Source organism: Ailuropoda melanoleuca, chromosome 14 (assembly GCF_002007445.2).
Source record: "Ailuropoda melanoleuca isolate Jingjing chromosome 14, ASM200744v2, whole genome shotgun sequence".
NCBI classification, from domain to species: Eukaryota; Metazoa; Chordata; class Mammalia; order Carnivora; family Ursidae; genus Ailuropoda; species Ailuropoda melanoleuca.
In genome coordinates, this window is record NC_048231.1 from 4,742,845 (window position 1) to 4,759,753 (window position 16,909).

Here is a 16,909-nt window from a genome sequence, read left to right on the forward strand (position 1 = left end):
TTCCTGTAACTGCCTGCTTTGCAGCCTTTGCTTGCCTTTTAAGAATTGATTTATTTGCCTCTTAGCTGTATTAAGAACCCTGTCTTCCCCTGTGTATCTGGCATCGGGAACATATTGCAGGTCTGTTTACTTGAGGCCACACAGATGACATCAACACTATCTTACTAAAACACAAAGGCTTTCAATCTGATAGAAAATCTTTAAACCTCCGAGGGTTTTGACAGCATGGCACAAGTATTCCCATCTTAAAGAAAAATCTGGATATTAGAACTAAAAGAATCATTTATTTTGCCTCAGAAGGAAACCAGCCATGCAGTGTGACTACCTGTTAGGCTGATGGATTTTTGAATGCTGCTCTTCTCTGCTGGAAAAGGCCATCGACTTTTTCCTGCAGACCCAAGGCTTGGCAGGGAAGACAATGGGAGGGTGGCTGGTGATTTTGAGCACACAGGGAGGCAGGTGTCCCACTTTTCATCTCTGTTTTCTACTGATTAACTGGTTGGCCTTGAGAAGTTAATTAAAATCTGCCAAATGGGGATAAAAATGAAGAGATTTTTACTTTGCAGGAAGGTCAGATGGATTAGTGGTATTAACAGTACCCGCATGAGGAGAGCCTGGTGATAGGTAGCATGTGTGGAAATAATTAATTGCTATGAAAATACCAGCCTTCCCAAATCTTTGTTTCAGATCAACCCAGGAAGGGGCCACAAAGCCCAGCTTCCCTGTGCTACAGCTTGGATAGGCCCTGTCCAGAGCCTGGCTATGGCCTACAGCTCTGTCTTAGGCAGGGCTCTGAGGAGACTCATCTCAGAGACCTCCAAAGCACTTCCCACAGATCTGCAGGTGGAGTGAGCATTTGTCCGAATAGATAGCCTGATGGATAAGTGGAGAGAGACTCAGTGACCCAAATATTTTTACCTCACATTGAAGTTGCTGACAAAACTGGGAACTGTTAACTATCATTAAGAGTAGGGACTTAGAAGGATGTGAAATTCAAAGTAGTACGTATTTCCATCTTTCATCTTACTCCCGCCTCACCCCACACACTTACTACAAAGATAAATAGCTATGGTGAGAGGCCTGGGGAGAAGAAGGGAGACATCGTGGTTCAACATAAGGTTCGGGATTTTGAGCATTAATACTGGTAAATCCTGCATTGTCCTGGCAGCCCATATGATGTTGGGGCAGGGAGTGAATTTCTCAATCTTAAGTTTCCTCCCCCATAAAATGAAGATATTAAAATTCCTATCTCATTAGGTTGATGTGAATATTTTAAAAGATAATATTTCTTAGCTGGATTTTCCAAAAAGCAGTCTACTTTGTCAGGATATACAATCCCTGGGAACAAGAGTAAGGGACAAGGGGGCAGTGAGGCAGGGAGGAAGGGAGAGCCATATGAGAATGTGTAATCAAGTTGGCCACTACAAAGTGTGACTCATGGCTTGATCTTGTGGGCCCATGCTGTAAGAAGCTGTATTAACTGATCTTAGGATACTTGTCCAAGGGGAGACAAGTTTACTGCATGAGGCATGAACCTCACACACACGCTGGACTTTATATACATGAATGCCAGCCAGGATTCTGTAACTTTCCAATCCTTAACATCAACAGAGAGGCCTGTGGTGGGAGTTGAGAGTCGCATTCCATGGGCAGGAGGTGAGATCTCCTGAGGCTGTGTTGGGCCAAAGCTACTTAGAGCCCGACAGGCTACACCTGTAGGGGGAGACATAACAAAAGGTGAGGCCAAGAAGGTCTAAGTGCATAACAGTGGGCTTTTGCAGTCTGTAAAGGGGTTAGTATGGTACCTGGCACAAGGGAGGGCTTAGTGGATGTTGGCTATCATTACTTCTGATCCAGCAAGCAATATAGAGACGATCAAGAGTAGGCTAAAATAGATGGGCCTTTTAACGGAAGACTGTGACTTGATTTCTGAGTTAGCCTAACTCCTTGGAGACTTGCTTCTAATATTATATCTACACTAGTCAGTTGTACTCAGAAGTCTCTATAGCAACCACTTTTATCACTTGAAACTAAGTACCTCTGAATAGAAACACTCTCACATGAATGCATGCTGAGGAAAGAATATAAGGAGCTTCCCTTATTTTGCAAGAAGCCTAAATTTTCTCGGTAGACTAATGTGAATTTTAAAAGAGAAGGCATTTACTCCATGTCTCCCGTGTGTCAAGTCCTTTCATTTTCACAACAACCCTCTAAGTAGTTTTCATCCCCGTCTTACTGTTGAAGAAAACCGAGAATGGAAAGGATTAGATAACTCATCCAATGCCGTAGGGGGAGGAAATGGTAGACCTGGGGTCCCCGAGGATGTCTCACTCCAGAGAACCGTGCACTTTCACCTCAGCTCTGCAGGGAACATCTTGTTGATGAATGTGCATTTTTGAGTTGCTTTATTATATGTTTTAAAAGAGTCTTTAAATTAGCAAAGCCTAGTGTTCAATTACATAAATGAGAATGGATTCCAATGTATAATAAGAATCAGGTCAAAGATTAGTTATGAGTAAGTATCATGACTTCACAGGAAAAAATCAAATTATGGTGACATTCTTTATAGTTGGTTGGCGAGTACTTCATTATAGTAATGCAGGTCAGCTCTGCTTTCTCAGCCAGATCTGACTGGCTATGGGTGAATTGTTGTTTAAAGGTGCTATTTTATAATGAAGGGCCCGTGTTTGAAAATAGGTAGCATCAGTCCATTGATGGGGATAGATATTGATGGAGTCTAGTCTGAGCCAGGTATTTTTCCATATCTCATAAAACCTCACCACAGCACTCCGAATGCTCCCTTTGCAGCTGGAGCACAGAGAGGATGGCCTATTTGGCCAGAACCAAAAAGCTAACGCATGGTAGAGTTATGATTTCCACCCAGGGGTTCTGTCTCCGCATCCGGTGTTGCTGTTTGCTAAGCGGCTGCTGCAGGTGGCCCCCTAAACCTTTAGGACTCAAAGTGTGGTTTGAGGCCAGCTCTGACAGAGAAATGCAGAGTCTCAGGCCCCACCCTAGTCCTCTGGAATCAGAAACTATGAGTGACTCCAGTCCACATGAACATTCGAGAAGCTCTACCCTAAGCCTTTTCTTCCATGTAGCTTGGAAATCTACTGAAGGATCACCTGTCCGTGAGCCCCAGGATTCTCATCTGCAGGAAGCCCTGGCCCTTGGAGCGCAGGCCCAGACTCACCCATTTCTCCCGGGGACTCCAGAAAGTTCTATTTCTTGGCAGTTGCAGAGTTGACTAATTTTAGACTTAGTATCTCAGTTTCAATGATAGTGGTCAGTTGTGCTTTTTGAGAGTCAGTGTATATGAAAACACTTTGCAAATTATAAAAGCTTTCTTCATTCATTCCAAAAACATTCATGAAGCCTCACCATATGCCAGACACTGTACCCCTAAAGAATTCACAGCCCAAGGGAGACACAGACCAGTAAACAGACCCCTCTAATGTATAAGGATATGTGCTAGTCGTCAAAAAGCACAGGGATCCGAAGGAGCGCAGAGGGGCACCATCTCACCAAAGGGTAGTTGGGCATTATCGTTTCCATTCCTAATCTCTTCCTCTGTCTGCAACAGGAACAGGATGGGGCCAATTTTCAGGTGCCAACTGGGGTCTCGGAGCCCATCTCGAAATGTGGTGACCTGGATGTCATCTTTGAATATAGAGCTTCCAGCCAGAAGCTCACAGTGACCATTGTGAGAGCACAGGGCCTCCCAGATAAGGACCGAAGCGGTGTCAACTCCTGGCAAGTTCACGTAGTGTTGCTGCCCAGTAAGAAACAGAGGGGCAGGACAAGCATACAGAGAGGCCCCCACCCTGTCTTCAAGGAGAAGGTCACCTTCACCAAGCTGGAGCCCAGGGATGTGGCGGCCTGCGCTATCCGCTTCCGTCTGTATGCTGCCCGCAAGATGACCCGTGAGAGAATGATGGGAGAGAAGCTGTTCCATCTCAGCCACCTGCACCCAGAAGGGGAAATGAAAGTGACTCTGGTTCTGGAGCCAAGAAGTAATATCAGTGTGAGTATGTTAAATGGTGCCGCTAATGATGCGGGTATGTTCAAGGATCTGGAATCGTCAGCCCTTGATTTAGTATATTCAGCCTGTGAATTCAAGCACCTTAATTTAATTTTCCATTTGGCTCTCCTCATCCTTATAAGGCATGATTTGCACTTCATGGTACAATGGTTTTTTTCTTCGTGCCCATCTTCCCTATAAGCTGATGAATGTATTCCCTGTCCTTTTCTGGAAATGACATCAAGTGTGGGGGGAGGGCTCAGCCTGCTGATTAACTGACCTGTGGTCTGACCATCTCCCTCTCCCCACCCTTCCTATGCATTCTGATGAATCTCAGATACGGGGTTTTCAAGGGCAGCTCTTTAGCATGTGTGTCTGAGTAGGCTACAGCAGCAGCCCTGATCTCCAGCCACTCCTAAGACTTTCCATGTACGTGACCGGGCTCCTCCCATGTGCCTTCTCCTCTGCATCCCCTGCTGGGGTTTTGAGGAAGGACAGCACAGTTTTTATGTCTCCGAGATGGACAACCCACTATTGCTGGGGGTTAAATGTCATCTAGTACGAGGGCCTCCATGTAAAAAGATCAGGTAGCTTTCCTGGGCTATTGGGCCCATCAGTCACCCATTCAAAAACGTTTATTGAGTGCCTGTCATGTCAGGTACTGTACAGGCAGATGGGATGTAGGAAAGAACAAAAAGGGTGATGCCTCTGCCTTCAAGAGCTCACAGCCTGGTGGAGAAGGGGCAATAAGAGCAAACCCAGGTTTGCAAGGGCAGAAAGAGAGGTAGAGGCTGCTGTTGGGTTAGAAGGTCAGCGACTGTGTCTCTGAAGTGGTAGTAAAACACAGAACTCCACGAATCAAGGGATGAAGACTGTGGTGTGCAGATGAGCAAGGATTCCAGGGGGAGGGAATGGCACATGCAGGCATCAAGAAGTAGGAAGGAGCTTGTCCTGTCTAGGGGGAGGAAAGGAGCCAGAAAGCCTGGAGTGTAGTTATGAGAGATACAGCCATTTAAATTTTAAATAGATATCTCAAAATTAATATCTCCAGACTTGTCTCTCTGAATCTATCCCAACTTGGCTAAAGGCAGTTTCATCCTTTTAGTTGTTCAGGTCAACCTGAAACCCTATTTGCTCTATCTTCCAACTATAACCAGAACCTAACTCTGCTGGATTACTGAAATGGCCTCCGAATAGTCTTCCTGCTTTTGCCTTTGCCCCTTACAGACTACTCCCAACTCAGAAACCCGAACAACCCTTTTAGGGGCACCTGGGTGGCTTAGTCCATTAAGCGTCCGACTCTTGATTTTGGCTCATTTCATGATCTCAGGGTCCTGGGATGGAGCCCCACATCGGGCTGTGAGCTCAGTGTGGAATCTGCATAGGCTTCTCTCTCCCCTCTGCCCCTCCCCCTACTTGTGCTCTCTACCTCTCTCTAAAACAAATAAATAAAATCTAAAAACAAAACAAAACAAAAACATAGGCCAAATCATATCTCATTTCTTCCTAAATCCCTCTTTTTTCTTAAGCTCAGAGTAAAGTATACCTGAAATCATGGAAAATCGAAGCCAGAGGAGGTCAGAAGGAATCTTGCATTATAAGGTATAGGAATAGGTATGATCACACCCCTATTTCTCTGTGACAGGCCCTGTGGGGGCACAGAGTTGAATGGGGAAGATGAGCCAGTGTGAAAGAACTTTGAAGGTACACATTCTTCATCAGTTATCTGTTGATCGTGATTATATGCCAGGCATTGGGCTACGCACTAGACTGAGTGATTTATAAGGATTCAAATGTGATGGGAGAGGCAAACTCTGTTGTGATAGGTGCCTTGGTAGATGCTTCTGTAGAAGCACAGGGGAGGAGGGTTCCTTACCCCAAACTGAGCAAATATGTCACTACTGGACTGTCATCATCCAGACAGCAGGGCCTATCTGATACCTGTCAAAACCAGCTCTCCCGATAGTTACATATTGTATTCTTAAAAGCCCAGGGCTCTACCATGGCGTGGTAAACAGGATTTTTTTCCTACAGATGTGAAGAATATTTAATTTCTTTTAGTATGTTTATTTTGTGGGTTTTTAAAAAAGATTTTTTATTTTTCAGAGAGAGCGAGAGGGAGCGAGCACAAGCAGGTGGAGCGGCAGGAAGAGGGAGAAGCAGGTTTCCCACTGAGCGGGGAGCCCGATACGGAGCTCGATCCCAGGACCCTGGGATCATGACCTGTGCTGAAGGCAGGCGCTTAACCGACTGAGCCACCCAGGTGTCCCTTTGTGGGGTTTTTGATAAGAAGTTTTAGGAAATGATTTCAGATGTTGAGAAGAAAGTTTGAGCTAAGTCTGATACACTTGTTTCTGGTGGAGGAGGTGGTGGTTCTGGGAGGCTTGCTATCTTGCCCCCAGAGGGCCAATGCCCACTATGCTTCTTGAGTGAGAGTCAACATCCTGACTTACTTTGCTCTCCTCCTCCCAATGTGTGTGGTGTAGAAAGGTGGGAACTTTGGAGAAGCAAGTGTGTGGATAAACAGGACAGAAAGTGTCGTCTCTCTCCTAGGCTCACCTGGTGCGTGCAAAGTCTCTGAGATCCACAGTCCATGCATGGACTTTTTTACTAAACAGTCATGCAAGTGCTCATTTCCAATGTAATTCATTTCCTCAGGGGGGAAAATGTAGCACCTGGCGTATTCCTGACAACCCTAGGAAGCAGAACTAGGGGCCAAATGTTCTATGTGGTGGTAGATGGTAGCGGCCATTTCTTTTCTAGTGAAGACAAAGTGCCTCCTGTATTGCTACATTCATCCAGAAGCTGTAGAGAACAGAAACAAAACTCATGCCTAGAGTGGATGGGTTCCATAGAAACATCCAAGCGCAAATTACACAGGAGGGAATTCTGCTCTATATTAAATGTATTCTTAGCTCTTCATGTATCTGAGAGGGTTTGATTTACACTAGCAATAATATCTTTGTCCATTTCGTCTTTAGAGAGGAAATGTTGAATGGAGACAGCTCTTGAAGCAAATATGTCAGTGAATAATGCAGGGCATCTCATCCACGACTGCACTCTGCAGGCCCATTATCATTCACACCAAGTGCGCCCTTAGTCGTCTTTGGCAGCAGTTGACATTGGGCCACCATTTCACCGAACATAATATCGGCTTTCTGTAAGAGAGTAGTGCAGCGTGGACCAATGGATTCTTTGTTGTTCCTCCCCTCCAGAGTGGAGAGTCTCCGCTCAGCCCATCTGCAGTTTCTCACAGTGATAGTGCTTCATCCACACAGTCGCTGTCACATGGAGGGGCGCCAGAGCTGCTGGTGGGGCTGTCCTACAATGCCACAACGGGGCGATTATCTGTGGAAATGATCAAAGGCAGCCATTTCCGAAACCTCGCTGTTAATAGAGCGCCTGGTAAGTGCATGTCTGTACCCCCAGCTCTGGGCCTTCCAGGGGCAAGTGGAAGACTGTGTTTGCTTTTTGGTCTTAATGCTTTAACTTTTACAAAGAAATGATCTCGGTATGACTTAGATGTGTGCTTGACAAAGTGATACCTCTGAATATCTAAAATGCCTTTCTTCTAAGTGGATTGCAGTCTTCTTTGATATCTGGATATATCTCGATGCAAAATAGGCTGGCCTCTACAGGTATATGGTTAAAGGGAAAAGAATGATGTCTCTTCAGCAACATAATGTGTATGGGCAATTAAAGTCTGCTAACAGGTTCCAGGCCTGCAAACACCTTTCAAGAGGCGGAGCATAGCCTTTGGAGTGAGGCAGATCCAGGGTCAAAGTCCAGCTCTACCCACTTACCCATGGCTTTGCTCTGATCCACTACAACTTAACTCTCTATTAATCTCAGTAGAATCATCTGGAACAAAGGGATATTAATACTTTCCTTATGGATTTTTGTGGGGGGTAAATAAAATGATTTATGTAAAGCATTTAGCCTAATGCCTAACACACAGTGAGCATACAAGAAATGTTGGTGGTTATGCTACTGACAGTGGAGGAGGTGAAAGAGGGGGGTCTGGGGGAATAGAAGCCTGACTTACCAGCAGACCTACCACTTTGGAGATCACCACTGGGAAGAGGGGCTCAAGACACCCCTGGAGCTGCAGTCCCAGTTCAGAAAGCCAGAATAAAAATGCTGCTGCTGGAAACAGCCACACCTGCCTATCAGGACCCAAGAAGTTAGAGACTGAGCATTGGAATAATGCTGCTAAAAATTAGCTTGGCTTTAATGATTGTCTGCAAAAATAGCTCAAAAGGGTACAGGAAGATGGTTTCTGCCTCACTTCTGCCTTCTGGATCTCAGCAAGTACATACAACCAGAGGAACCTAATTTGTATCTGGAATTCTAGCTGCAAGAGAGTCTGAGGAATGTTGTTGAATTTCCAGCCTTTCAAGTCCAGAAGGCAAACTAGAAAGGGTAGCGTGGAGGGCAAGTGAGCCTGTCCACCCCAGGGACCAGAGTCTTACTGAAAGAAGGGTGAAGTTGATAACAACGTGGTAGGCTAAAGGTGTCAATGGGCTCTGGCTGCACATGTCAGCATCAGGTGAGGAGCCAGCCAAGCTGGTAGAAAAGTGTCAGCTTCTATAGCCAAATCTAGGCTCTCACTCTGCTCAGTCTTTAACTGTGCTGCAACCCACAAAGTCTCTGTTCAGTCGCATCTTGTTAGTCAGTGTGTATTAACACCATCAGAGCAAGGTAGTAAGGAAAACCCAGCACTCAGGGTAACAAGAGAGCAGGTACATAAATCATCTTCTGTGTTGATGCTCATGGCCACGTGAGACTTATTTAACGTGCATCATAGGTGCTGATTAGTAATCACACAGCTAGTCCCTTTGCTAGCTACAGCTTTGCTTTTTAAAATCGCTCTGGATTTATTAAAGATCTGGATTTATTGCTCTTCCTTTAGAGCTTTTGCCAGTTTCCCCCTATCCTCCTGAAATCTGGTGAGATCTGGATAACTGTTTGGGAAGAACATGGTGGAGCTGCAGAGAATGATGGGGAGGTGAATCACGCAGTCCTGACCTACTTCAATCCCTGCTGGGAAGCTTTAATCTGTACGCTGGGTGGTAATATGGTGGCTGAGAAAATATCGGCTGGAGGCTAACAAACTAAAGTGTGAATTGAGGCTCTGCCACTTACTAGCTGGGAATTATTAAACTTTCCTGAATCTCAGTTTCTTCATCTGTAAAATGGAATTGTAATCATATATACTTTCTAGGTAGAAATACTAACATAGAAAGCTATGATGTTGAGGATGGTACTAATGTATCATTTTACATTTCTATATAAGAGAAAACATGCCAAAGAGGAAATTCTTGTAACAAATATTTAACACTGAATAGGGGGGAAAAAAAGGCAAGTCCTAATTTAGAAATTGATTTTATTCCAGACGTTTAAGTCAGTTTGGCATTTGCTACATGATTTTTTGTAGATATAGTGTTGCAATTTAATTTAAACCCTAACTGACATGCTGTATCTTTGCAACCAAAGTAATAGAAAACAATGGTGCTGTGATGCTGTTCATTAAAACAGAAACCCAGTAGTGAAGACAAAAGTTTTTTGTTTATGTAGAATTCTGGTACTTGAGGAAAAGCCAGTTTAATTAGGAGGGGTTGAGAAAGTAGAAGGTTCCTTTGTGGAGATTGTAAAAGGGATCTCTTGGTACTTTCAAGGGCTTTAGATGTTGATGGCATTGGTTCTTCATTATGTCTCACTTTATTATGCCACTGGTACTACTTGGCAGTCATCAGGCAAGCTGAAGATACATTTTTAGTTCCCATATGGAAGAAAATAAGAGACAGAATGAGAGTTTTATGAGATAACTGAGCAGAGTTGGAAGAAAGGGAGGAGGAGAGAGGATGCAGGCTGGGGGATGAATGGGCCTGGGGGTGATGGGTGGCTAAGGGAGTCTGCCAAGTGCACTGTCCCCACGAGGTGCACAGAGAGCAGCAGGTGCCGCCAGAGCCCTGTGTTGTGGGTCAGTCTGCCGTGAGGAGCTGCCCGCAAGTGTAGAGGCATGTGTGGGAACAGTCATGTGGGTCCTAAAGCCCTGTGCATAAGACTCCAGGCTTGGGGACAGTTCCTCTTCCGTAAGAGGGGACACCAATCCTGCTTTACAGAGTAGCTATGATAATTGAAGAATGATCCTTAGGGAAGCCTGAAGGAGAAGAGATTGAGCCTGAATATTGGAACTTTTCTTCCCTAGAATATCGAAGTTTCTAAATATTGCCAAAAACTGGGAGAAAGGCTGAGATCTAGATGTGAGAATCTTTTGCCTCAAAATATATTATGAAACAAAAGAGAATTTTGAACTTGCCAACTTGATCCAGTCGGATGACTATTAGGACATTTTAAACTTTTGTTTCTAATAAAGATAGAGGAAAGGTGGGCAGATAGTAGATGAAATTCCTCTTCTCTATTAGGGCCTTAGAAGAAATAAACCACTGAAATGTAAGCTCCCCTTCTCAAACTTCTGAGGTAAATCCTTGGGGGAGAGGGCTCAATCTCATTGAGGTTTTGCTCTGAAGGGCAGGAGGTGGTGAGAGCTTTCTTAGGCATGAGTGACATGCGCCAGAATGACTAAAAGTAAGGCTGATTTTATGACATGCGCCAGAATGACTAAAAGTAAGGCTGATTCCACCAACTGTTGGTGAGGATGTGGAGAATATATTCTTGGTTGGAATGGAACAGCCACTTGGGAAAAGCCTGGCCGTTTCTTATACAACTAAACTTGCACTGAAAATCCAACAGTTCTATTTTTAGGCATTTACCCATATGTTAAGAAGAAGAATAAGAAGAAGAATAAAAGACCTGCACAAGAATGTTCAGAGCAGATTTATTCATAATGGCAAAAACTGCAAAGAGCCCTCACGTCCATATGAATGAAGAAACAAAAATATATTTATAGAGTGGAATACTATTCAACAACTAAAAAGGAGTGAAATTAACATGGGCTGTAAAAAACATACTGAGTCCTTATTACATGACTCCATTTACAGGGTGTTCTCGAATAGGCAACACTCATCTGTAGTGAAAATAAGCAGAAGAGTGGTTGCCTCAGCATTGGTGTCAGTGTCGAGATGAACTGGGTGTGGACAGGAAAGAATATTCTATGGTGATGGACGTGTTCTGTATTTTGATGGCAGCATGAGTTAAACAGATGTTTGCCTTTGTCAAAACTTACTGAATGGTACTAGGCTTTGTGCATTTCACTGTGTGTAAATCTTACCTTAAAATAGAAAAGAACCATAAAGTTTTGAACTCTGGTTAATTAAATGCATGCAGAAATGTTTAGGGCTGAAGAGTAAGGATGAAAACAGCTAAGATGGATTGACTGGTAGATAGATATGCAGGTATATGAGAAAGAAAATGGTCTCAGCTTGGGCCACTACAACAAAGATGCCATAGATAAAGTGGCTTCACAGACATGTATTTTTCACAGTTCTGGAGGCTGGGAAGTTCAAGATCAAAGTCCAGCTGATACGGTTCCTGGTGAGAACCCTCTTTCTGCTTTGTGGACAGACACCTTCTTGCTGTATCCTCACATAGCAGAGAGAGAAATCATCTCTCTCTTGTCTCTTCTTATAAGGGCACTAATCTCATTCATGAGGGATCTACCCTCATGAACTAATTACCTCCCAAAGGTCACACGCCCAAATACCATCACACTGGGGATTAGGGCTTCAACATATAAATTTTGGGAGAATGCACACATTCAGTCCATAGCACAAACAAAGCAAAACATAACAAATGAAGAATCTAGGCAGTAAGTATATGGGTATCCACTCTACAATTATTTCAAATTTTTGGTGTATTTGAAAATTCTACTTATACAATATTGGGCAGAAAAAGCTAGTCTGGTCTGAATAGTTCCACTGGAAAAGATGGGTAAAAATGAAACATGAGCCTCAGCTTCTGTGGCTAGAACTACATTGTTTTTGGTTATGTTGACATCTCAGGGTCCAGCCTTATTCCCCTGACTCAACCTTGGGCAGGATAGAGTACCAAGCAACTGAACCTGAGTGCATCTTCTGTAGAACCCTCTATAAACCACACCCATCCCAAGAGAAAGCATATGACTAGGCACCTCCTGATTTCTAACACTAACCTTTTCTCTGTTCATCCAGTGGATGGATGGATGGATGGAAGGACAGATAGATGTAGATATAGATAGATAGATTTGTATCTAGATATACATCTGTCTACATATCTTTTTCTTCTTTCTTTTTGGAAAATGCCCATGTTATATGTTGTTATGTTTGCTTTTTTTTTTTTTCAAATAATAGGTGGGCTAGGGATGATAAAATAGGCTATTCGAAAACTACTGAAACTAGCCCATTGAACGTATTCAGAAACAACATATAAATGAAGTAACAACATGAACAAATCTTAGCCCCAGTCACATAACAGCGTGCCAAGTATCGTGCCAGGCATTTTCAAGGTAATACCTCATGAATATATGTAGTCAGTATTCAAAAATATGTTAAAATTATTGCTGTTAAGGTGCTATACGCTGGTCTACAAACTGATGGCAAGGAATAGTCTCCACAGCTATACATGGTGGATGGTCCCGGTGAAAAAGCAGCTTATAGCATGTAGTAGACATATGAAATCCCAATATGCATTTACAATGCTTTTGAAAAAGTTTCCACGGAGAATTAGAAACATTTGATTATCCTTCGAATTTGGCTTCATGGGAAAGCAATTCGCTAACAATTTAGCAGCTCTGTTCTGCCTGCCACCCAATTACTGCATGGCCTCGACATTTGATTTAACCTCTCGGAATTTCATTTCCTTCCCTATTAAATGAGGTTAACAAGCTAATGTTACCAATACAAGAGCTAAGTTAAAAAAATATACTACCTATTCTGTTGGCAGGTTCTCTTTCTCCATTTTTATTTTCACTATGTCTCCTTCTACAGCGCATTCCTGCATTGTGTATATGTGTGTGTGTATAAACGCACATATAATGGTTCTTGTCAAAAACTATCATTAAGATGTCCCCTCCAGTTAAAAACAACAAGTTCCCAGTCTCTCAGCATGTGCAGGATTAGCCACATGTGATAATTACATCCCAAATGATAATACTTATAGCAGCAGCATATTAACCTTGTTAGGCACTCACAATAGCAGAAACTAGAGCAAAGAAAAACAAAAAAAGCATATCGAGCTGCCTCATGTTGAGTGGGAAGAACAGGTGGGATGCAGGGGGTGAGCTGTACAAATGGAGTGCAAGGGAAAAAAGGACTAAATGAAAATGAACAGATATGGGGCATACCACCTTTCAAAATCCTGGTCCAGTTTTCAGCTAAATACAGTGTTTATTAGTAACCACTGTGTGCTTAGAATTATGCCAATTCAAATGAAGATTTATATGTGGCACTAATTTACTGAGCGCATAGGTGATAATCTTTTACTTCCATTAGCTCACTTAATTCCCACAACAATATTAAAGTCAGAAAATCTAGACAGAAAAGCAACAGGGGAAATACGGTTATCACGATACATGAATTATATCTCAATCAAGCTGGTTGGTTGGTTGGTTGGTGGCGTTTTGTTTTGTTTTGGTTTTTTTTTTTTTTAAAGATTTTATTGATTTATTTGACAGAGATAGAGACAGTCAGTGAGAGAGGGAACACAAGCAGGGAGTGGGAGAGGAAGAAGCAGGCTCCCAGCAGAGGAGCCTGACGTGGGGCTCGATCCCGGAATGCTGGGATCACGCCCTGAGCCGAAGGCAGACGCTTAACCGCTGTGCCACCCAGGCGCCCCTGTTTTGGTTTTTTTTTAACCAAGTTACCTTCAGAAGAATGGCAGTAAGACGGAGGACAGACTTCTCAACAGCAATGACAGAAACCAGAGGACAAGGGGACAATATCACCAAAGTCTTGAGAGGAAAACACTCTCAACTTTTAGTGTTCTGTCTGAGTGAAGAAAAAATAAAGATGTTTTCCACAAATTTTGAAAGGGTTTGTCACTGAAAGAACTACTAACTGATATACTTCAGGAAGAAAGAAATCAAATTTAGAAGGAAATAGTGAAGTTCGGGAAGGAATAATGAACAAAAAAACTGGTAAACATGTAGGTGAATATCAGCTTGTATAGACTGCAAGAAAAAAACAGCAGCAGTAGGAAAAATGACTAATATATTGGGAGTACAACAACAAAGGGAAATAACATGAAGCATGAGAAGGGGAGATGGAAATCAAAGAACTCTGAGATCCTTATGTTGCTTAAGAGGACAGTAGAGATATTAATTTTAGACAGTAAATCAAGGCACAGATTAAAATTTTCATCTAACTTTCAAATCAATAGAGGGAATAAATTGGAATAAAGAAAATTCAGTGGATCAACAGAAACCAGGAAAGGGTATTTAAAGGCATAGAAAATGCAGGATAGAAAGCACAAACCAAAACAATAAAAATAAATAAAAAATACATCAGTGATCATAATAAATGTAAAAGGACTAAAACAGCTATGTAAAAGGTAGATATAATGCTAGATTATTTCTCTTGCTCCCAATCTCTCCCTGTCTCCCCTCTCCCACATCCTCCCACCCACACTGTAGTTTATGTTGGCCCACCTAGCTTCATAATATATAAGAAAAAAAAAACACAAAACACTGATTACCAATGAATTGAGCTTAGCCCAGCCATGTAAGAAGGATTTAACATTAGGAAAATCTGCTAGTGTTGCTCACCATATTAACTGATTTATATGAAATCATTATGATTATCTCAACAGATAATTCTCATTTTGAGAAAAGGAACTGTCCATTGTTGATAAAGAGAACTTGGCAGATGGATCATAGAAGGTGTGTTAGTATAGGGTAGGCTAAGATGCGGTAACAAACAAGCCCTGCAATCTGGCGGCTCAACACAGCAAAGCTTTATTTCTCCCTTGCATCACTGTCTATGGTGAGTCAAGTGACTCCTCTCCGCAGGGAATTGAAAGCATACAGGCTCTTTACATTTAATGAGACAATACTAACATATTCAAAATGTGACCTGCTTTGTTGTCATGGAAGGGCAGGAAACAGCATGGGAGATTTCTTGCTTGGGTGGGAGTACTTGAATACAGTCATGATTGAAGGTAATTGTTACCATTTCTCATATTCCATTATTCAGAATTCAGGCACAAGGCCCAGTCAACCCAAATCTGGTATGAAGTCTATATCCTTAGTTTGATATTTGACCTGATTCACTATTACCTTTTTCACCTGAGAAGGTTTGTTGGGCCCCTGTTGTTTAAATTCTTTTAAAATCCATTTCTCACTGTTTGGAGGTCTGGAAGCAGTCAGCTTTTCCAACCACAGAAAGGTCTGGATTTCAGTATTCCTTCTTTTTCCTTTCTGTTTTCCTTGCACACTGGCCAGTTCCTTCCCAAACTTACCTTTTGCTTCTCTCTGCCCCCAAATGAAGCTGGTAGTACTGAATACACTTCTAACATTCTGTTTTCCAATCTGTATCCCTAGAGCAACAAATTCATTGGGTGTATGCCCTTCCTCCCAGCTTAGATCAGATGGTGATTTTACCATCATATAATATGGAGTATGGGTCTCCACTATCCTAGCCTCTGATCTCTTCATCATCGGGTACCCACCTTCGATGCCAGTGCCCATTCTTAGGGTCTTGCCTTACCTTTCCTTTCCTTTCCTTTCCTTTCCTTTCCTTTCCTTTCCTTTCCTTTCCTTTCCTTTCCTTTCCTTTCCTCTCCTCTCCTCTCCTCTCCTCTCCTCTCCTCTCCTCTCCTTTCCTCTCTTTTTTTTTTACAGCAACATCCCAGTTCAGATTATCACTTAACAATATCAGTCACATTTTGTCAGTGAAATAGAAATAGTCTAGATATTTTGAGTCCGATGTTGTTTATTATAGGGTTGAAGTATTAGAAGACTCCCTCAGGAAATCTAGGAGTACAGACATCACCGGAAAAATGCCAAAATGGTCTGAGCTGTTTGTGCAGGAGACAAGTGATTCTCATAAGGATGTTTGAACACCATGGGCAAAACCCCTACTTTGCCATCTGCTAATGCCTACGCACATGCCAGCTACTGAATCTGGAGAGATAAGTCTCCCCTTTTCTTCTACCTTCCAGTCTCAGACAAGTTGCTTTCATTAGTGAGGTCTTACTGGCAGGATATTTAGGGAAATGCAGTTTTAAGTTTTATGCTCCTTTGATACAAGAAATTGCTTAGGAAGGTGAAAATGGTGTTCATTTCAACAACTAATATGAATTACAGAAGGGAATTTGCTTAATCATGATAGTGGGGATTTAAAGAAAATCTGCACTAACTGTCATTCTTAATCCTGAAATCCTTTTATTAAAGTCAGGAACAAAATAAGGATTCTCACTGGCATCACTCTTTTTTTTTATTTTTTATGTTCAGTTAGCCAACATATAGTTCATCATTAGTTTTTGATGTAGTGTTCAATGTTTCATTAGTTGCATATAACACCCTCCTTGATACCCATCACCTGGCTACCCCAGCCCCCAACCCCCTCCCTTCTGTTTCCCAGAGTCCAGAGTCTCTCATGGTTTGTCTCCCTCTCTGAATTAAAATTAAATAATTTGCTATTAAAAATATGCAAGTAAGAAGACTCTTTACTTAAATTTCCTGATATGGGAGAAAAAAATCATTTTAATAAAATGAATTTATTAAAAAAAAAGATTCTTTCTCTCCCTCTGCCCTTACCCCCCTAAAAAAGGGGGAGAGGGAAAGAAAGTAGAGTTTTAAAACATTACTATGTACAACAGTAAGAAAATACCTAATGTACCAAAGGATGACATTAATAAAAGATGAGTAAGTAAAGAAAATTATGGAAAAAAATAACAGAACATTTTAAAAGACACAAAAGAAAACTAAATAAGTAGATAAACCATGCTTAT

At 42.3% G+C, this 16,909-nt stretch overlaps 1 protein-coding gene and 1 long non-coding RNA gene across 3 annotated transcripts in view; one reads left to right on the forward strand and one right to left on the reverse strand.

Annotated features, from left to right (window-relative positions):
• The window catches only part of SYT16 (synaptotagmin 16), a 196,237-nt gene that overhangs the window by 170,164 nt on the left and 9,164 nt on the right, over positions 1-16,909 (forward strand). For both annotated transcript variants that reach the window (XM_034642684.1, XM_034642685.1), the window contains 2 exons: positions 3,584-4,024; positions 7,237-7,426. In XM_034642684.1, coding sequence (XP_034498575.1) covers positions 3,584-4,024; positions 7,237-7,426 — 631 coding nt within the window. The remainder of the gene's footprint in view (positions 1-3,583; positions 4,025-7,236; positions 7,427-16,909) is intronic.
• LOC109488736 overlaps positions 499-16,909 on the reverse strand; it is a 38,752-nt gene continuing 22,341 nt past the window's right edge. Inside the window, exon 4 of the long non-coding RNA XR_004620290.1 lies at positions 499-524. This is a non-coding gene — a long non-coding RNA (uncharacterized LOC109488736). The remainder of the gene's footprint in view (positions 525-16,909) is intronic.